Source organism: Aquarana catesbeiana, linkage group LG03, assembly GCF_042186555.1.
Source record: "Aquarana catesbeiana isolate 2022-GZ linkage group LG03, ASM4218655v1, whole genome shotgun sequence".
NCBI classification, from domain to species: Eukaryota; Metazoa; Chordata; class Amphibia; order Anura; family Ranidae; genus Aquarana; species Aquarana catesbeiana.
This window is the reverse complement of record NC_133326.1, coordinates 711,255,390-711,277,232: the sequence shown is the minus strand read 5'-3', so window position 1 is coordinate 711,277,232 and position 21,843 is coordinate 711,255,390. Positions and strand designations below refer to the sequence as shown.

General features: G+C 43.0%; 1 protein-coding gene across 1 annotated transcript; it reads left to right on the top strand.

Moving 5' to 3' along the window:
• The first annotated feature begins 19,842 nt into the window (after positions 1-19,842).
• On the top strand, positions 19,843-21,566 carry LOC141133646 (E3 ubiquitin-protein ligase TRIM39-like). The gene has a single exon (XM_073623142.1). It carries the CDS (start codon positions 19,843-19,845, stop codon positions 21,409-21,411), a length of 1,569 nt encoding a protein of 522 aa, XP_073479243.1. The 3' UTR covers positions 21,412-21,566.
• The last annotated feature ends 277 nt before the right edge of the window (positions 21,567-21,843 follow it).

The following is a 21,843-nucleotide window of genomic DNA, read 5'->3' as shown; positions in this document are numbered from 1 at the left end:
CTCAGCATCTTGTGTTTACAACCACTGTTTCCTAGCAACGCTCATGCCCTGTTTATGCTTCCCAAATACTACTTCATCAAAACTGCCCCATCAGAATTACCCGATCAAAACTGCCTCATCATATTTCTCTATTATAAATCAGTACATGGTGTGTCTGTCCCCTCCCCCGGGCTCTGTAATCAGAGCTGAGATGCTCCAGCCACCTCCCCCCCTGTGTATAACAGAAGCTTTGGTAACCATGGCAACAAAACAAACACAGTACACGCTGATTAATGGCTAAAATTTCCTGAAATGACCTCTAAACAAATGGCCGTATTTTAAAAACTATACATCCTACAGCAAAGATCTTTATATTGTGAGAATCACAAGACCCAGACCTAGATTTTGATACATAGTATGTCTCTGAAATATTAAAATTGAAGGCACGGTCGCAGTTTAGAAATTGCCCTTCAAATTTGAAGGGGCTAGAGTGTAGTTTCAATGAATGTCAATGGACGGTGTGAGTTGCAAACAAATGGTCATATTGTGAAAACTATCAGGACTATGGCTTAGCCGTGGACATGTTTAGTGGCAGCAGGGATAGCTGAACATTTTGATATAAGATTTGTGTAGGTGGGCTTGAAAATGAGGGAGTGGCGGCAGTTTAGAAATCATGTTCTGATTTTTCAGCTTTTGTCCCCTCCCCCGGGCTCTGTAATCAGAGCTGAGATGCTCCAGCCACCTCCCCCCCTGTGTATAACAGAAGCTTTGGTAACCATGGCAACAAAACACACACAGTACACTCTGATTAATGGCTAAAATTACTTGAAATGACCTCTAAACAAAAAGCTTTTTCTCAAAAACTGTAAAAGATATCAAACTGAAAAGATATAGCCAGATAGCTGAATATTTTGTGAACATTTTAAAGTTTGTTTGGTGTCTCTAGGTGAAAGTATGAAGGAGCTGAAACTTTTGGGAGCGGAAGAAAAATTTAAGGATTTCAAGCATGCTCCCATTGACTTCAATGTTAAAAAAAGTGATAAAAAGCTTAATATTTTAAAAAAATATAAATGGTAGAAAAAAAGTTGAAAAAGAGCACACCTCAGCTAAAAGAGACGAACATTTTGATAGTTGAATGGTTTTAATAGCTGAAAGTATGCAGAAGTTACGCATTACCGAAAAACGTACGGAATAATAAGAAGAAAAATAAATAAAAAAACGAATAACAATAGTGGGACTGCTAAAGCAGTCCCACTAATAAAATCGAATAACAATAGTGGGACTGCTAAAGCATTCCCACTAACTAGAAAATGCATTTCCTGGGGAAAATGCGTGGGAATGCTGAATTGCTAAAACGGCCCCCAGCAAAATTGCCCCCATCATATTGCCATCAAAACTGTCCCATCAGAATTGCCCCATCAAAACTGCACCATCATATTGCCACCATCAAAACTGCCCCATCAGAATTGCCACCATCAAAACTGCCCCATCAGAATTGCCCCATCAAAACTGCCCCATCATAATTGCCACCAATAAAACTGCCCCATCATAATTGCCCCTTTAAAACTGCCCCATCAGAATTGCCCTATCAAAACTGCCCCATCATATTCCTCTATTATAAATCAGTACATGGTGTGTCTGTCCCCTCCCCCGGGCTCTGTAATCAGAGCTGAGATGCTCCAGCCACCTCCCCCCCTGTGTATAACAGAAGCTTTGGTAACCATGGCAACAAAACAAACACAGTACACTCTGATTAATGGCTAAAATTTCCTGAAATGACCTCTAAACAAAAAGCTTTTTCTCAAAAACTGTAAAAGATATCAAACTGAAAAGATATAGCCATATAGCTGAATATTTTGTGAACATTTTAAAGTTTGTTTGGTGTCTTTAGGTGAAAGTATGAAGGAGTTGAAACTTTTGGGAGCGGAAGAAGAATTTAAGGATTTCAAGCATGCTCCCATTGACTTCAATGTTAAAAAAAAGTGTTAAAAAGCTTAATATTTTAAAAAGTATAAATAGTAGAAAAAAAGTTGAAAACGAGCACACCTCAGCTAAAAGAGACGAACATTTTAATAGTTGAATGGTTGTAATAGCTGAAAGTATGCAGAAGTTACGCAGAACCGAAAAACGTACGGAAAATTAAGAAAAATAAATAAAATCGAACTAGAAAATGCATTTCCTGGGGAAAATGCGTGGGAATGCTGAATTGCTAAAACGGCCCCCAGCAAAATTGCCCCCATCATATTGCCATCAAAACTGTCCCATCATATTGCCACCATCAAAACTGCCCCATCAGAATTGCCCTATCAAAACAGCCCCATCATATTGCCACCATCAAAACTGCCCCATCATATTGCCACCATCAAAACTGCCCCATCAGAATTACCCCATCAAAACTGCCCCATCATATTCCTCTATTATAAATCAGTACATGGTGTGTCTGTCCCCCTCCCCCGGGCTCTGTGATCAAAGCTGAGATGCTCCAGCCACCCCCCCCCCTGTGTATAACAGAAGCTTTGGTAACCATGGCAACAAAACAAACACTAACAGTACACTCTGATTAATGGCTAAAATTTCCTGAAATGACCTCTAAACAAATGGCCGTATTTTAAAAACTATACATCCTACAGCGAAGATCTTTATATTGTGAGAATCACAAGACCCAGACCTAGATTTTGATGTATAGTATGTCTCTGAAATATTAAAATTGAAGGCACGGTCGCAGTTTGGAAATTGCCCTTCAAATTTGAAGGGGCTAGAGTGTAGTTTCAATGAATGTCAATGGACGGTGTGAGTTGCAAACAAATGGTCATATTGTGAAAACTGTCAGGACTATGGCTTAGCCGTGGACATGTTTAGTGGCAGCAGGGATAGCTGAACGTTTTGATATAAGATTTGTGTAGGTGGGCTTGAAAATGAGGGAGTGGCGGCAGTTTAGAAATCATGTTCTGATTTTTCAGCTTTTGTCCCCTTCCCCGGGCTCTGTAATCAGAGCTGAGATGCTCCAGCCACCTCCCCCCCCTGTGTATAACAGAAGCTTTGGTAACCATGGCAACAAAACACACACAGTACACTCTGATTAATGGCTAAAATTTCTTGAAATGACCTCTAAACAAAAAGCTTTTTCTCAAAAACTGTAAAAGATATCAAACTGAAAAGATATAGCCAGATAGCTGAATATTTTGTGAACATTTTAAAGTTTGTTTGGTGTCTCTAGGTGAAAGTATGAAGGAGCTGAAACTTTTGGGAGCGGAAGAAAAATTTAAGGATTTCAAGCATGCTCCCATTGACTTCAATGTTAAAAAAAAGTGATAAAAAGCTTAATATTTTAAAAAGTATAAATGGTAGAAAAAAAGTTGAAAAAGAGCACACCTCAGCTAAAAGAGACGAACATTTTGATAGTTGAATGGTTTTAATAGCTGAAAGTATGCAGAAGTTACGCATTACCGAAAAACGTACGGAAGAATAAGAAAAATAAACTAGAAAATGCATTTCCTGGGGAAAATGCGTGGGAATGCTGAATTGCTAAAACGGCCCCCAGCAAAATTGCCCCCATCATATTGCCATCAAAACTGTCCCATCATATTGCCACCATCAAAACTGCACCATCATATTGCCACCATCAAAACTGCCCCATCAGAATTGCCCTATCAAAACAGCCCCATCATATTGCCACCATCAAAACTGCCCCATCATATTGCCACCATCAAAACTGCCCCATCAGAATTACCCCATCAAATCTGCCCCATCATATTCCTCTATTATAAATCAGTACATGGTGTGTCTGTCCCCTCCCCCGGGCTCTGTAATCAAAGCTGAGATGCTCCAGCCACCTCCCCCCCTGTGTATAACAGAAGCTTTGGTAACCATGGCAACAAAACAAACACAGTACACTCTGATTAATGGCTAAAATTTCCTGAAATGACCTCTAAACAAAAAGCTTTTTCCCAAAAACTATAAATCCTACAGCGAAGATCTTTATATTGTGAGAATCACAAGACCCAGACCTAGATTTTGATGTATAGTATGTCTCTGAAATATTAAAATTGAAGGCACGGTCGCAGTTTAGAAATTGCCCTTCAAATTTGAAGGGGCTAGAGTGTAGTTTCAATGAATGTCAATGGACGGTGTGAGTTGCAAACAAATGGTCATATTGTGAAAACTGTCAGGACTATGGCTTAGCCGTGGACATGTTTAGTGGCAGCAGGGATAGCTGAACGTTTTGATATAAGATTTGTGTAGGTGGGCTTGAAAATGAGGGAGTGGCGGCAGTTTAGAAATCATGTTCTGATTTTTCAGCTTTTGTCCCCTCCCCCGGGCTCTGTAATCAGAGCTGAGATGCTCCAGCCACCTCCCCCCTGTGTATAACAGAAGCTTTGGTAACCATGGCAACAAAACACACACAGTACACTCTGATTAATGGCTAAAATTACTTGAAATGACCTCTAAACAAAAAGCTTTTTCTCAAAAACTGTAAAAGATATCAAACTGAAAAGATATAGCCAGATAGCTGAATATTTTGTGAACATTTTAAAGTTTGTTTGGTGTCTCTAGGTGAAAGTATGAAGGAGCTGAAACTTTTGGGAGCGGAAGAAAAATTTAAGGATTTCAAGCATGCTCCCATTGACTTCAATGTTAAAAAAAGTGATAAAAAGCTTAATATTTAAAAAAATATAAATGGTAGAAAAAAAGTTGAAAAAGAGCACACCTCAGCTAAAAGAGACGAACATTTTGATAGTTGAATGGTTTTAATAGCTGAAAGTATGCAGAAGTTACGCATTACCGAAAAACGTACGGAATAATAAGAAGAAAAATAAATAAAAAAACTAATAACAATAGTGGGACTGCTAAAGCATTCCCACTAATAAAATCGAATAACAATAGTGGGACTGCTAAAGCATTCCCACTAACTAGAAAAGGTACAATTTCTGGGGAAATTGTGAAAAGTGTTCTTGCCTCTACAACTGGAGTGGGCAGAGTAACTGGGTGGAGTGGCTTGAGTAACTGTTGTGTGGTTGGAGTGACTAGAGTAACTGTGAAAAGTGTTAAAAAGCTTAATATTTTAAAAAGTATAAATAGTAGTAAAAAAGTTGAAGTCTCATCATTAGCTGAAAGATCTGAACATTTTTTTCAAAAATTATGATTTTTTTTTTCAAAAATTATGATTTTTTTTTCAAAAATGATTTTTTTTAAAAATAATTTTTTTTTCAAAAATTTTTTTTTTCAAAAATGATTTTTTTTTCAAAAATGATTTTTTTTTCAAAAATGATTTTATTTTTATTTTTTTTCAAAAATTATTATTTTTTTTTCAAAAATTTTTTTTTTTTTCAAAAATATATTTTTTTTACATGGGGCGGTCATAATGTTTTGGCTGATCATGGGATTGTCAGCTTTTGTCACCTCCCACTCTAGTTTTGAACATTTCGCCATTCATTCCTATGGGACCAATTTCGCCGCAAAAACGTCATTTCGTGGACCATTCGGCGAAACATTCCACAAAGTAATAACACACCAATCGGGAACAATCCGCTCGTTTCGGTATATTACTTGTCTCTGTAGTGTAAAAACTGTGGGAGGAGTCTACAAGCATTATCAAGTCTAGCAGATGAAGTCACATGCATTTGGGGTGTCTCAGCATCTTGTGTTTACAACCACTGTTTCCTAGCAACGCTCATGCCCTGTTTATGCTTCCCAAATACTACTTCATCAAAACTGCCCCATCAGAATTACCCGATCAAAACTGCCCCATCATATTTCTCTATTATAAATCAGTACATGGTGTGTCTGTCCCCTCCCCCGGGCTCTGTAATCAGAGCTGAGATGCTCCAGCCACCTCCCCCCCTGTGTATAACAGAAGCTTTGGTAACCATGGCAACAAAACAAACACAGTACACGCTGATTAATGGCTAAAATTTCCTGAAATGACCTCTAAACAAATGGCCGTATTTTAAAAACTATACATCCTACAGCAAAGATCTTTATATTGTGAGAATCACAAGACCCAGACCTAGATTTTGATACATAGTATGTCTCTGAAATATTAAAATTGAAGGCACGGTCGCAGTTTAGAAATTGCCCTTCAAATTTGAAGGGGCTAGAGTGTAGTTTCAATGAATGTCAATGGACGGTGTGAGTTGCAAACAAATGGTCATATTGTGAAAACTATCAGGACTATGGCTTAGCCGTGGACATGTTTAGTGGCAGCAGGGATAGCTGAACATTTTGATATAAGATTTGTGTAGGTGGGCTTGAAAATGAGGGAGTGGCGGCAGTTTAGAAATCATGTTCTGATTTTTCAGCTTTTGTCCCCTCCCCCGGGCTCTGTAATCAGAGCTGAGATGCTCCAGCCACCTCCCCCCCTGTGTATAACAGAAGCTTTGGTAACCATGGCAACAAAACACACACAGTACACTCTGATTAATGGCTAAAATTACTTGAAATGACCTCTAAACAAAAAGCTTTTTCTCAAAAACTGTAAAAGATATCAAACTGAAAAGATATAGCCAGATAGCTGAATATTTTGTGAACATTTTAAAGTTTGTTTGGCGTCTCTAGGTGAAAGTATGAAGGAGCTGAAACTTTTGGGAGCGGAAGAAGATTTTAAGTTTCTCAAGCATGCTCCCATTGACTTCAATGTTAAAAAAAAGTGATAAAAAGCTTAATATTTTAAAAAGTATAAATGGTAGAAAAAAAGTTGAAAAAGAGCACACCTCAGCTAAAAGAGAGGAACATTTTGATAGTTTTAATAGCTGAAAGTATGCAGAAGTTACGCATTACCGAAAAACGTACGGAATAAGAAGAAAAATAATAAAAAAACAAATAAAAATATTGGGACTGCTAAAGCATTCCCACTAACTAGAAAATGCATTTCCTGGGGAAAATGCGTGGGAATGCTGAATAGCTAAATTGCTAAAATGGCCGCCATCAAAACTGCCCCATCAGAATTGCACCATCAAAATTGTCCCCATTAAAACTGCCCCATCATATTGCCACCATCAAAACTGCCCCATCAGAATTGCCCCATCAAAACTGCCCCATCATATTGCCACCATCAAAACTGCCCCCATCAAAACTGTCCCATCATATTGCCACCTTTAAAACTGCTCCATTAAAATTGTCCCCATCAAAACTGCCACCATGAAAACTGCCCCATCAGAATTGCCCCATCAGAATTGCCCTATCAAAACTGCCCATCATATTGCCACCATCAAAACTGCCCCATCAGAATTGTCCCATCAAAACTGCCCCATCATATTGCCACCATCAAAACTGACCCATCATAATTGCCACCAATAAAACTGCCCCATCATAATTGCCCCTTTAAAACTGCCCCATCAGAATTGCCCTATCAAAACTGCCCCATCATATTCCTCTATTATAAATCAGTACATGGTGTGTCTGTCCCCTCCCCCGGGCTTTGTATTCAGAGCTGAGATGCTCCAGCCACCTCCCCCCTGTGTATAACAGAAGCTTTGGTAACCATGGCAACAAAACAAACACAGTACACTCTGATTAATGGCTAAAATTTCCTGAAATGACCTCTAAACAAAAAGCTTTTTCTCAAAAACTGTAAAAGATCTCAAACCGAAAAGATATAGCCAGATAGCTGAATATTTTGTGAACATTTTAAAGTTTGTTTGGTGTCTCTAGGTGAAAGTATGAAGGAGCTTAAACTTTTGGGAGCGGAAGAAGAATTTAAGGATTTCAAGCATGCTACCATTGACTTCAATGTTAAAAAAAAGTGATAAAAAGCTTAATATTTTAAAAAGTATAAATGGTAGAAAAAAAGTTGAAAAAGAGCACACATCAGCTAAAAGAGACGAACATTTTAATAGTTGAATGGTTTTAATAGCTGAAAGTATGCAGAAGTTACGCAGAACCAAAAAACGTACGGAATAAAATTATTAAAATTAAAAATAAATAAAATCGAATAACAATAGTGAGACTGCTAAAGCATTCCCACTAAATAAAATCGAATAACAATAGTGGGACTGCTAAAGCATTCCCACTAATAACAATAGTGGGACTGCTAAAGCAGTCCCACTAATTAAGTTTAAAAATAAATAAAATCGAATAACAATAGTGGGACTGCTAAAGCATTCCCACTAATAAAATCGAATAACAATAGTGGGACTGCTAAAGCATTCCCACTAATAATAGTAGGTCTGCACCACCTTCCAAATGACCACCAGATGTCAGTCTTACTCTTGGTAGCTCCAATAAGATATGTGGGAGAAATGGAATGTCCACATAGTGTGATATTGCAGATAAAGATGATAAATACGCCTGTGTATATCAAGATGGTGTCTCCTGTCCAGCAGATATGTAGATAGGTTGTGCCTCAGAGAATGGAATCTCCTCTCCTCCACCCCTTGATGTAGATCCTACATACTTTACGGTAACAGTATTTCCAGGAACCTTCCAGGACAGCTACTTGAGAGATGGTTGGCTCCGCCCTCCCAAGGTTTTAACAGTCCTTGTTAAATCTTTTAGCAACCTCCAGCAGACACACGGCTCTCCAAGAAAGGTGTATTCACTCCTCCTCCCCCTGGGAGAGCTGTGTGTCTGCTGGAGGTTGCTAAAAGATTTAACAAGGACTGTTAAAACCTTGGGAGGGCGGAGCCAACCATCTCTCAAGAATTTGTCCTGGAAGGTTCCTGGAAATACTGTTACCGTAAAGTATGTAGGATCTACATCAAGTGGTGGAGGAGAGGAGATTCCATTCTCTGAGGCACAACCTATCTACATATCTGCTGGACAGGAGACACCATCTTGATATACACAGGCGTATTTATCATCTTTATCTGCAATATCACACTATATGGACATTCCATTTCTCCCACATATCTTATTGGAGCTGCCAAGAGTAAGACTGACATCTGGTGGTCGTTTGGAAGGTGGTGCAGACCTACTATTATTATTACTAATACTCAAGGCTCATATTGGTTGGATTTCTGGTGAGTGCTTTTTCATTGGGGTTTCCCGCACGTGGTGTATCACTTGGTGAAAGGATTAACTACCCTCACAGAATACAACAATATCTAGCAGTAGGATTCTTACCACTGATTCCATTTGAACTCAAGGAATTTTCACTGTGAAGCGGACCCTATTGATTTGGGGGAGCACAAGTGCTGCTGCAATATTGAAATGACTTTATTTATTTAATTTGTTCTTTATTGCCCATTATCAATCCTTGTCCTTAGTCTGCTTGTCTTCAACAAACTGTTGTGGGCTTTCCTGTTCATCATCTTTAGAAGAGGCTTCCTTCTGGGACGACAGCCATGCAGACCAATTTGATGCAGTGTGCGGGGTATGGTCTGAGCACTGACAGGCTGACCCCCCCACCCCTTCAACCTCTGCAGCAATGCTGGCAGCACTCATACTTCTATTTCCCAAAGACAACCTCTGGATATGACGCTGAGCACGTGCACTCAACTTCTTTGGTGGACCATGGCGAGGCCTGTTCTGAGTGGAACCTGTCCTGTTAAACCGCTGTATGGTCTTGGCCACCGTGCTGCAGCTCAGTTTCACGGTCTTGCCAATCTTCTTATAGCCTAGGCCATCTTTATGTAGAGCAACAATTCTTTTTTTCAGATTCTCAGAGAGTTCTTTGCCATGAGGTGCCATGTTGAACTTTCAGTGACAAGTATGAGAGAGTGAGAGCGATAACACCATATTTAACACACCTGCCCCCCATTCACACCTGAGACCTTGTAACACTAACGAGTCACATGACACCGGGGAGGGATAATGGCTAATTGGGCCCAATTTGGACATTTTCACTTAGGAGTGTACTCACTTTTCTTGCCAGTGGCTTAGACATTAATGGCTGTGTGTTGAGTTATTTTGAGGGGACAGCAAATTTACACTGTTATACAAGCTGTACACTCACTACTTTACATTGTAGCAGAGTGTCATTTCTTCAGTGTTGTCACATGAAAAGTTAGAAGAAAATATTTACAAAAATGTGAGGGGTGCAGGGGTGGACTTATAACTCATGGGTCCCCCGGGCAATAGGAGATTATGGGGCCCCCAGGCAATCAGAGATTATGGGGCCACACAGTATACACACAGTATACAATCACATAGTATACACATACATGTACACACAGTTTACACAGACAGATGTAAAAAAAACACAGATTTATACATACTGTCCCTGGTTTTACTGAGGTTGGCAACCCTGATGGGGCCCCCTAGTGGCCCAGGGTCCTCGGGCAGTGCCCGAGTGGCTCAATGGTCAGTCCGCCCCTGGAGGGGTGTACTCACTTTTGTGAGATACTGTATATATATATATATATATATATATATATATATATATATATATATATATATGTGTGTGGAATACATATATAAGTAGCACCTCAGAAGTCCCAGTAATTCTTAACCTATCAAAAAATGTTAGCATAAACCGCAAGGAATGTGAATTTTGTAATACAGCCCAACCTTAGAAAAGTGAAAGTCCGTCCATGCAGTGTGGGGGGAGGGGGGATATTCTTTTCACTTGCCTGATTCCAAGCTGTCTTTCTTCACCCAAAGCCATGACATCATCTCATTCCATACAGGGGCATTAAAGTGGTTGTAAAACCTAGGACAAAAAAAAACCCTGCAAGACAAAGGCATAATGAGCTAGTATGCATAGTACGTGCCATTGCTTCAGTTTTCTGCAGTGCGCATGTGCCGATGACGTCGGAACATGCAAATACAGGGATATCTCCTAAACCGTGTAGGTTTAGGAGATAACCTGGGTAGCTCCAGGTGAGCCTTATTATAGGCTTACCTGTAGCAATAAGTGTATAGTAAGGGTTTACAACCACTTTAAAGTGGTGTTCCGGCCAAAATTCTACTTTTAAAATACAAATACCTCTATAATACACAAGCTTAATGTATTCTAGTAAAGTTAGTCTGTAAACTAAGGTCTGTTTTGTTAGTTTATAGCAGTAGTTTGTTATTTTATAAACTTACAGCAGGCCGTGGCCATCTTAAGTGTGGGCATCTGAAGACAGACTGTATTTCTTCCTGGATCTCATCCTCGCAGATCTCGCACATGCTCAGTGCAGCACAAGCAGTTTAATAGGTTTCAGGTCAGGTTTCCATAGCAACTGCAGTGTCAGAGGAAGTTGCCGCCCCTTCCCAGAAGGCATTGCAAACAGGAAATGATGCGATGGGCCGCGGCCAGGGAGGAGGAAGTGAAAAATGAATACAGCAGATATACAGTAGGTGCTGAGAAAAAAAAATAAAAAAATATCCAATTCGTTTACAGTGCACAGTTTAGTGAGGGATGCTGAAGAGTTGTAAAAGTGGGTGGAACTCCACTTTAAAGCAGTCCAGCGGGTAGCCAAATGTGATGGGTCGCCATATGTGATGCTACACCTGCAGAGTGCTGCCTTGCACTTGAACAAGGAACAGGGGGGTATATTTGGTAAACATGCCCAGCTGCTGCCTCTACAGCTAAAACATGGTGGTTAAGGGGCAGTAAAAGCACAGCTCAACAGCAGGGTTTTACTGCACCTCAAAAATTAAATGCTTTAATCAATTTTAAAAAATTGTTTCTTTTTTTTTTGTACATTGATACGTGCTTATTTAACCACTTGCCGACGGCTGGCCGTCATACGACGTTCCTGGGCTTTGCGGGGGTATATCTGAATGATGGGTGCAGCTACAGGCATCATTCAGATGTCGGCTTTCTCAGCCAGCGATTCCCTACACCATAAGAATCATCATAGTGGCTGTTCCGCCGCTTGATCATTCTTACGGGCGGCGAGAGGGAATGCCCCCCCTCCTACCACCCTCCGGTGCTTCTACCGACTCACCGCTGTGATCGGTGAGTCGGAGAACGGATCCACCGGCCCCGGATGTTTACCATTTTCGGCGGACCAGATGGGTGCGATGTTATGACGTCACGCCCGGCCTCTGCATTCAAACAAACGGCGCCGCCTCGGCTGGAAAGCTGAGATTGTTTTATTTTTTTATTTTATTTCAGGATTCCCAGCCTAGTGGTAAGATGTGGGGTCTTATTGACCCCCATATCTCACTGTAAAGAGCACCTGTCATGTCATATTCCTATTACAAGGGATGTTTACTTTCCTTGTAATAGAAATAAAAGTGATCAATTTTTTTTGAAAGTGTCAAACTAAAAACTGTAAAGTAAAATTAACAGTTAACAATTAACAATAATTTTTTTTTCCTGACAGACTCCATGGCAGCCTACGTATGGGTTAATCCCGCCTCTCATACCTCATAGGACCCCACTCCCATAAATCTTTGCTTCTAGACAGAGACTGTGTTCCTTTTTTGTCCTCCTCCTAGGACCAAGGTGTATCTCTTACCTTATGAAGTTTTGTTGATCCAGTCCTGGTGGTTCGCACGTGTTTGATGATGGCGGTGTCTTATTGGAGTCCAGCTTCCCCAGCTATTAGCAGGGCAGACATACGGGGTTCACTCTGATGCCTGAAGAGCTGATTATACTGGCCATTGGCTGGGGAGCGGCATCTTGGCCAATCGTCCCAGCTATTAGTGGGAGGCCTCCTTCATTATTACCCCGGTCGTGCGGTGAGCGCTCCTCTTGCTCCCATTTCCAGGATGGATCCCCTCAGGTGCCGTGGTAATGTATGCTCTTCTGACTATGAATTCTTTTGGCAGCCTGTTGTGTGTTGTTTGTCTTGAATTGCTTTTTCCTAGTGGCCATGGTGGCTGGGACGCATCTGCGTTCCAGTCCGCCGCTTCCCCGCTCCGACTGCGCAGCTGCGAAGTCTCGATTGAGATCGAGGCTTGGTTCGCACCTGCGCAGTCCGCGCGTGATGACGGCGACTGCGCATGCGCGCGAGCGCCATGGAGCGGCGTCGGTCACAGCGTAGGGACGCCGTGGCCGCGATGACGTCATCACAGGCGGCAGATTCAAATAGCTGTCACATACAGCTATGCTTTGGGATGCTCTTTCGCTCAGGCAGCGGCTTCCCTGTGTCCATCTCTCTGGCTTCTGAGGTAAGGAGCTTTGTTGTACCTTCCTGTGTCTAGGTCTCTTTCTCCAAATAGGGGAAAGAGAAAGTGAAAGTATACATAGTTAGTTATTGGTTTCTTATTGATTGTGTTTGCAGTCCTTTGTTTCTGTCGCCATGGATGTCTCACCGCCCCCTAGTGGCCAACCCTTACACCGCAGGTAGGATGAAGTATTTTTATTTTCATTCTGCCTGTATTGTTTGGGGTACTATTTAGGAACAAAGTATTCTTTTCTCCCCCTTCAGCCCTTCTAGGTCTGAACCACAGCTATCGGCACATAAAGAAAAAGACCAATCTAGGTCTCATCATCACCAGTCTACGTCGGGTTCTAGACGTACTAGGTCATCTTCCAGACACTGCAAAGAGGGGTCAAGGTCTAAATCTAGCCATCATTCCCCCCGCCATTCCAGCCGCCCTGAGAGGAAAGCTTGCTGGGGATGTAAAACTCAGGTCCCAGAGGGTAAATCTCTCTGTGAGTTGTACTTTTCGAGAGCCACGAAGGAAAGAGGAGCTGAGGACCAGCAAGTGGAGGCTCTGGTCAGGAAAGTGGTCCAAGAATCTCTTAACAAAGCAGATTTTGACCGAGCAGTAATTCCTCCTTCTGTTATAGCTCCAGTTGCTGAAGATATGGAGTCCGAAGTTCCAGGCCCATCTCATCATAGTCTCTCTTTTAGCGGTTCCTCGGACAGCGAAGCAGAGATAATTGAACCTGGTGCAGGTTTTGACTCCTCCCTGGTTCCCCAGCTGGTCAGAGCGGTTAAAGACGCATTGAGATGGGAGGAACCAGTAGAAACACCCTCTAAACAGAGGAAATACTTTAAACACCTTAAGAAGGATCGCCCGAACTTCCCCTTCCTGGGTGAACTGGGTGAAATTATCTCGGATGAATGGGGTAAAGTTGATAGGAAAAACTCTTTAATTTCCAAGATTGCAAAGATGTATCCTTTCAAGAATGATGAAGTAAAACATCTTGAATCAGCCCCCCTTGTCGATGCAGCTCTCATGAGGCTGGTGAGACATGTTACGCTCCCTCTAGAGGATACCGTCTCTTTCAAGGATGGTCTGGAGAGGAAGATTGATACGGACTTAAAACGTATCTATATCACGGCAGGGATGGCTTGTAAACCGGCTCTGGCCCTCGCAGCTTTGTCAAAAGCCATGGAGTCATGGACGGATGATGTGGGTGCAGCTCTAGGAAGTGTGTCTGAGGACTTATTCAAGAGCTCTCCATTACATGAGCTGAAACTGGCTTCGGTCTTCCTGGGAGAAGCATCCATCGACATTATTCGCCTCGTGGCACGTGTCATGCTTTCATCAGTTACAGCAAAACGTGCCCTCTGGTTACGCCCATGGGTTGCAGACCCTGCCTCTAAACAGGCCTGGTGCAGGATTCCTTTCGAAGGCTCCTCACTCTTCGGAAATAAACTGGATTCTGCTATCTCCCGTGCTACTGGGGGCAAGTCAGGATTCTTACCCCAGGACCGTCGTATCCTTAACCAAAGAAGGACTCAACCTAGACAAGAGCCAGAACGCGCTAGAGATGCTCGTCGCTACAGACCTGGTCGGGAGTTTAGGAAAAACTGGAGGAGAGGCCAGCCTTCAGGCCAAAAATCCTCAAAGTCAGCCCCGTCAAGTGGTCGGGAGACTTCCAAGTCCTTTTGATACGACGCCTGTCCAGGTAGTGCAAGTAGGGGCTCGTTTACTCCAGTATCAGCACATCTGGGCAGCCTCGATTCAAGATTAATGGACCGTCAAAACGGTCTCCTCAGGTCACACTTGGGTTTTCACCAATCCACCCAGTCACCGGTTTGTGCCTACGGTCCTTCCGCTCTCAGAAGAAAAAAGACAAATTCTTCTATCTTATACAGAATCACTGATTGCCCAGGGGGCCGCCATTCAAGTTCCATCAGAAGAAAAATTTCTTGGAATTTATTCCCCCCTTTTCATGGTCCTCAAAAAGAATGGCTCTTGGAGGCCAGTAATCGACCTGACACATCTAAATTCCTTCATCAAGAAGGAAAAATTCAAGATGGAAACCCTGCTGACAATCCGACAAACAGTTCAACCAGGAGATTGGCTGGTCTCCATAGACCTGAAAGACGCCTACTTTCATGTGAAGATCGCAAAAGATTTCCAGAGGTATCTCCGATTTGCAGTAGGCCAGAGGCATCTCCAATTCACTTGTCTCCCATTCGGGCTCACAACATCGCCTCGAGTGTTTTCGAAGCTCTTATTGGCGGTGGTAGCTCTAATCCGAGTAAAAGGCATTCGGTTACACCATTACTTGGACGACCTACTCCTACTGTCTTAGGACAGGGAACAGATATCGTCACATCGGGATCAAGTCATATCTACTCTGACAGAGTTCGGTTGGCTATTGAACAGGGAGAAACATCACCTAGTTCCGACACAAGCTCTAGTATTCCTCGGGGCCCTATTCAACACAGTGGAGAGCACCATCTCTCTTCCTTTGGAGAAGATTCCGGTAATTCGAGAGAGAATTCGCCTAGCATTGTCAGCAACTCTCCTCAGAGCCTCTCAGTGTCTCAAAATAATCGGCACTATGGTAGCCACAGCCCCCCATGGTGAAGTGGGCGCAATGGAAAATGCGGCCCTTTCAGAAGGGTTTTCTCCAGCAATGGGATCCAGGGTCTCGAGACCATCTGGTGCGGGTAACCACCTCCATGCGGGAGAGCCTCCCCTGGTGGCTGCTACGGAAAAACCTCCTCAATTGTCACTCCATAGCACCTGTCTCCTGGATTACAGTGACAATGGATGCGAGCAACAGAGGTTGGGGCGCTCTCTGTCTGACGGAGATAGCCCAAGGCAGATGGGACTTCCCATCCCAAGGGATAGTCTCAAATGTCCTGGAGCTCCGAGCTACCTTCCGTGCCCTTCAAGCTTTTCTCCATCTGATATCAGGAGCCTCAGTCCTGAGACTGGACAACACGACCGCAGTGTCATACATCAAGAGACAGGGGGGCACCCGCAGTCTCTCCTTACTGAGGGAAGTAAGCCCGATCATGTCCTGGGCCCAGACGAACTTAACAAATCTATCCGCTGTTTATCTCCCAGGAATTCAAAATGTCCAAGCGGACTTCCTTTCAAGAGTCACCCTGGACAACAACGAGTGGTCCCTCCACGCCGAAGTTTTCGATTGGCTCCTGTCTCTAGGGATGATGCCGGAAGTGGATCTGTTCGCATCCCCATGAAATTTCAAGCTGGGGAAATATTACACGAGGTGTCGTTGTCCCCAAGCCTTCGGAGTGGATGCCCTGACGGACCAGTGGAAATTCCACAGGGCCTATGCCTTTCCCCCAGTTCCAGTCATTCTTCGTTTCCTCTCGAGGCTCAGGTGGGAGAATGTCGAGGTGCTGGCAGTTGTTCCGTTTTGGCCCAACAGGCCATGGTTTCCTCTCCTGATGCAGCTCAGTTACCGAGAGCCGGTCCCTCTACCGTCCAGACCAGATCTCCTGCTGCAGGGAGCGTCTCTTCACCCTTGCCCATCCCAGCTCCATCTGATGGCTTGGCGGTTGAGAGGAGAAGGTTGGAAGCTCTAGGTTGTCCAAGTACAGCTATTGCTACATTGTTGAATGCCAGAAGAGCGGGCACCAACAGAGTGTATCAGAGGATTTGGGCGAAGTTTGCGGACTATGTGATTTCCACCAATGGATCCTGTAGTAATCCAAGGATTCAGGACATTCTAGGTTTTCTACAAACTGGCCTGGATCTGTCCCTATCGGTGAGTTCCTTGCGGGTCCAGATTTCTGCAATCTCAGCCTTTACAGGCGTATCATGGGCCAGACACCCCCTTACTAGGCAGTTCTTCAAGGGAGCAATAAGGCTCAGGCCTCAGAAAAGACCAAGATTCTCTAAATGGGATCTCCCTCTCGTCTTGGATTTCTTCTCAGAAAAGGAGATACGGCATATGGATCAGTCATCAATTAGAGAGCTTTCTCTCAAAGTGGTCTTTCTAGTGGCCATAACATCGGCCAAGAGAGTTTCTGAAATTGGATCCCTAGGATACAAAGAACCTTTCCTTACCTTCTTCCCAGATCGTGTAGTCTTGATCCCCATGTTAGGATCGAATCCTAAAGTAACAACCATCTTCCATGAAAATCAGGAGATTGTCCTCCCTACTTTCAGATCCACTGAGGACTCTAATGTTCACCCTCTAGATGTTGGGCAGGTTCTGAAACAATACCTAGAAGCCACAGCTTCTTTCTGCCAGTCTGATTATCTGTTTGTGCTTTTTCACGGCAAGAACAAGGGTTCACGGGCTTCCTCTAGAACCATCGCATCATGGATCGTTCAAGCTATCCAATGGGCTTACAGGTCTAAGGGTTTGGCTCCTCCGGAGGCGGTAACCGCTCATTCTACCAGGAGCATCTCTACATCGTGGGCAGCATCCCGACATGTGTCTCCAGATGTAATCTGTAAAGCGGCCTCATGGTCATCAATTAACACTTTTATGACACACTATTGTGTAGAACCGGCTTCTTTGTCTACGGTTAACTTTGGTTTGCACGTATTATCTGTTGATGGTGCCAATTAAACCTTTTTTTCTTTAACCAGCAATTGCCCACCAGGGTGTGTATGGCTAGTTATTTCCCATACGTAGGCTGCCATGGAGTCTGTCAGGAAAACGGAAAATTTATATCAAATACTTACCGTAATTTCCTTTCCTGATGGACTCTATGGCAGCAGGAGTTCCCTCCCAGTTGCTGGAGTAGGCTAAGTTATGGAACACAGTCTCTGTCTAGAAGCAAAGATTTATGGGAGTGGGGTCCTATGAGGTATGAGAGGCGGGATTAACCCATACGTAGGCTGCCATGGAGTCCATCAGGAAAGGAAAATTACGGTAAGTATTTGATATAAATTTTCCGTTTTTTTAAAGTGCCCCTGTCCCCGTGTGCTCGCACACAGAAGCGAACGCATACGTAAGTCCCGCCCACATATAAAAACTGTGTTCAAACCACACATGTGAGGTGTCGCCGGGAACGTTAGAGTGAGAGCAATAATTCTAGCCCTAGACCTCCTCTGTAATTCAAAATATGTAACCAGTAAAAAATTTTAAAGTGTCGCCTATGGGGATTTTTATGTACCGAAGTTTGACGCCATTCCACGAGCGTTTGCAATTTTGAAGCGTGACATGTTGGGTATCTATTTACTTGGCGTATCTTTCAAATTATGCCCAAAAAATTGGGCTAACTATACTCTTTTATATATTTTTAAAGCACAAAAAAACGCATTTAAAAAATTGCTGCGCAAATACCGAGCGAGATAAAGAGTTGCAATGACCGCCATTGTATTCTCTAGGGTCTCTGCTAAAAAAAAAAAAACAACATATATATATATATATATATATATATATATATATATATATATAATGTTTGGGGGTTCTACGTAATTTTCTAGCAAAAAAAAAAATGATGATTTTTACGTGTAGGAGAGAAATGTCAGAATTGGCCTGGGTGGTAAGTGGTTAATTAAAACATGTTTTAATACATTTTAAAATGTTTGTTTACATTTATTTCTAAATGTGCATGTGTGGGTGAGTGTATATAAATAATAAATATATACATATGTATATATATATACACATACATGTGTGTTTGAGCTCTGACAGGTGGCAGAATAGAAGAAATGGTTGGTGATCAGGAGCAGTGCTGGGATGTGAGGCACGGGCACCCAGTACTAAATGAGGGGCATGTGTCCGATGAGTCTGACTCTGGTTATGCCCCTGTCTATGGACACAGTGGATATGCAATACAGGTAGGGTTGCCACCTGTTCAGGATTCACCCGGACAGTCCGGGTTTGGAACCATGTGTCAGGGTTTCAGTCCACCTGAAACCCAGACACATTATTCAGACAAGAATGTGGCTCGGGATAGGGCCTGACAGGAGGGAGAGGGGGCTCATATGTGCCGCATTACTATTCTCTTTGGAGTGCCCAAAGGTGTCCCAGGTCTGTTATATTCCTATAGTGGTCTCCAAACTGCAGCCCTTTGCTTGCTTTTATCCAGCCCTTGGGGCACTATTTCATCCACTGATACAAACAATGGAGCATGATTCCCCCCCCCCCACTGACACTAATGATGGGGCACAAATCTTTCAAATTACAGCAAAAATGGGGCACAATTTCTCTCAATGACAGCAGCAATGAGGGCCAATGACCTCAATGAAGGGGCACAGTTCCTCCCACTGATACCAATGATGGGGCACAATTCCTCCCACTGATACCAATGATGGGGCACAATTCCTCCCACTGAGACCAATGATGGGGCACAGTTCTTCCCACTGAGAACAATGATGGGGCACTATTCCCCCCACTGAGACCAATGATGAGGCACAATTCCTCCCACTGAGAACAATGATGGGGCACAATTCCTCCCACTGAGAACAATGATGGGGCACAATTCCTCCCACTGAGACCAATGATGGGGCACTATTCCTCCCACTGATACCAATGAAACAAATGATAGGGCATTATTTTTTCCCACTGACATCAGGACATTTTCTACTCTCAATGGCCACAGTCCGGCCCCCCTAAAGTCTGAAGGACAGTAAACTGGCCCTTTGTTTAGAAAGTTTGGAGACCCCCGATATAGTGTTTATGTAACTATGCACCGCTAAAGTGTTCGGGTTTGGCTTGAAGAAAAAGTGGCAACCCTAAATACGAAATAGGTACATTATTCTTAGTGAGAATTGTTTTATTATCTGTATCCATTCATATACCCAACCCTATGAATAAAGTACAAGTCACAGCCCAGCCTCCCCCTGTGTAGGAGAATGTGACCCTCCCAACTGCATTCTTCTCCGGTGTCAGAGATTTTCACTTTCATTTCTCTTCTACTGTCAGCGATGGCGTCTGCTAACCTGAGAGCTGAGCTGGAATGTTCCGTCTGTCTGGACATTTATACAGATCCTGTAAACCTGAGATGTGGACACAACTTCTGCCGGGTCTGTATTGATCGTGTGCTGGATACACAGGAGGGGTCTGGAGGATATTCCTGTCCTGAATGCAGAGAGAAGTTTCCGGATCGGCCTGCACTGCAGAGGAACATAACACTACGTAACATAGTGGAGAATTTCCTGTCTGCTCAGCCAGATCTGGAGGAGTCCGAGGTCTTCTGTACTCACTGTGTGGACTATCCTGTACCTGCTGTTAGATCCTGTCTGCACTGTGAGGTTTCTCTGTGTGATAAACACCTGAGAGTCCACAAAAAGTCCCCAGAACACGTCTTATGTGACCCCACCTTGTCCATGGAGAGCAGGAAATGCTCCGTCCATAAGAAGATCCTGGAGTATTACTGCACTGAGGATGATATCTGTGTCTGTGTGTCCTGTACTCTAGCTGGAGAACATCGAGGACACCAGGTGGAGATGCTGGATGAGGCTTCTGAGAAGAAGAAGGAGACACTGAGGAATGTTCTGCAGAAACTTCTGACAAAGAGAGAGGAGACGGAGGAAAGAGTCCAGAGTCTGCAGGAACACAGGAGGAAAGTAGAAGAAAAAGCATCTGGTGACACCGAGAGAGTCACTGACCTGTTTAGAGATCTCAGGAGACGTCTGGAAGACCTGGAGAAGAGAGTCCTGAGGGAAATCTCCGGGAGGGCAGAGCGGATCTCCATCTCCATCCGGGATCTGGAAATAAAGAAGGAGGAGCTGTCCAGGAAGATGCGTCACATTGAGGAGCTGTGTAACATGACGGATCCACTGACTGTCTTACAGGAATCAGACACAGGTGACTTGTGTGATACGGAGGATGGAGATAATGAGGACAGAGAGAGACATGAGAAGCTCCTCCATGATGGAGGGGGTCTGGATGTGGCTGGGATATCACACACATTATCTGATATAATAACTGAGGTAAATGTATCCTTCTATATACAGGGAGCTGCAGACATATTACTGGATGTAAACACAGCTTATAATAATCTCCATATATCAGATGACAGGAAAACTGTATCCAGGTCAGATATAGACCAGAATCATCCAGAAACACCAGAGAGATTTCAGTATTATCCTCAGGTGTTGAGCAGTCGGAGTTTCTCCTCAGGGGGACATTACTGGGAAGTGGATGTCGGAGGATCAGATAGATGGATAGTCGGGATGTGTTACCCCAGTATAGAGAGGGGAGGAGGGGAGTCAGTGATTGGATATAATAAGAAGTCCTGGTGTTTGTGGAGGAAAGGTGATCAGTATGGGGTGATACATGACAGTAAATGGATCCTCTTACCCTCCAATATCTCCAGTAACAGAGTCAGGATAGATCTGGATTATGAGGTCGGACGGATCTCCTTTTATGATCTGTGTGACCCGATCCGACATCTCCACACCTTCACCACCACCTTCACTGAGCCCCTCCATGCTGGGATATGGGTATATAAAGGTTGTATAAAGATCTGTGGTGGGAATCAGGAGATGTGAGAACTCCGCCCAGATACTGGTGACATCACAGGAAGAGGGGGATGGGGTGGAAAGATAAATTATTGGGGACACTTAAAGTGGTATTCCCAAAAGCAAACATTTGTTATATTGCATTTACCAATTCTTAGATTTGATGGCTGCATTCAAGCGACGTCTTAAAGGCACATTTTTTCAAATGTCATTTTTCTAAATTACTTTTTTTTTTTTTTTTTATTGCATTTTAGTGTAAATATGAGATCTGAGGTCTTTTTGACCCCAGATCTCATATTTAAGAGGACCTGTCATGCTTTTTTCTATTACAAGGGATGTTTACATTCCTTGTAATAGGAATAAAAGTGACACAATTTTTTTTTTTAAACAGTGTAAAAATATAAAAATATTGTAAAATAAATAATAAAAATGAAAAAAAAATTTTTTAAAACCCCCCTGTCC

Bases quoted from the DNA above. Each gene is read 5' to 3' on its own strand.
- LOC141133646 (XM_073623142.1), top strand. From the start codon at position 19,843: ATGGCGTCTGCTAACCTGAGAGCTGAGCTGGAATGTTCCGTCTGTCTG.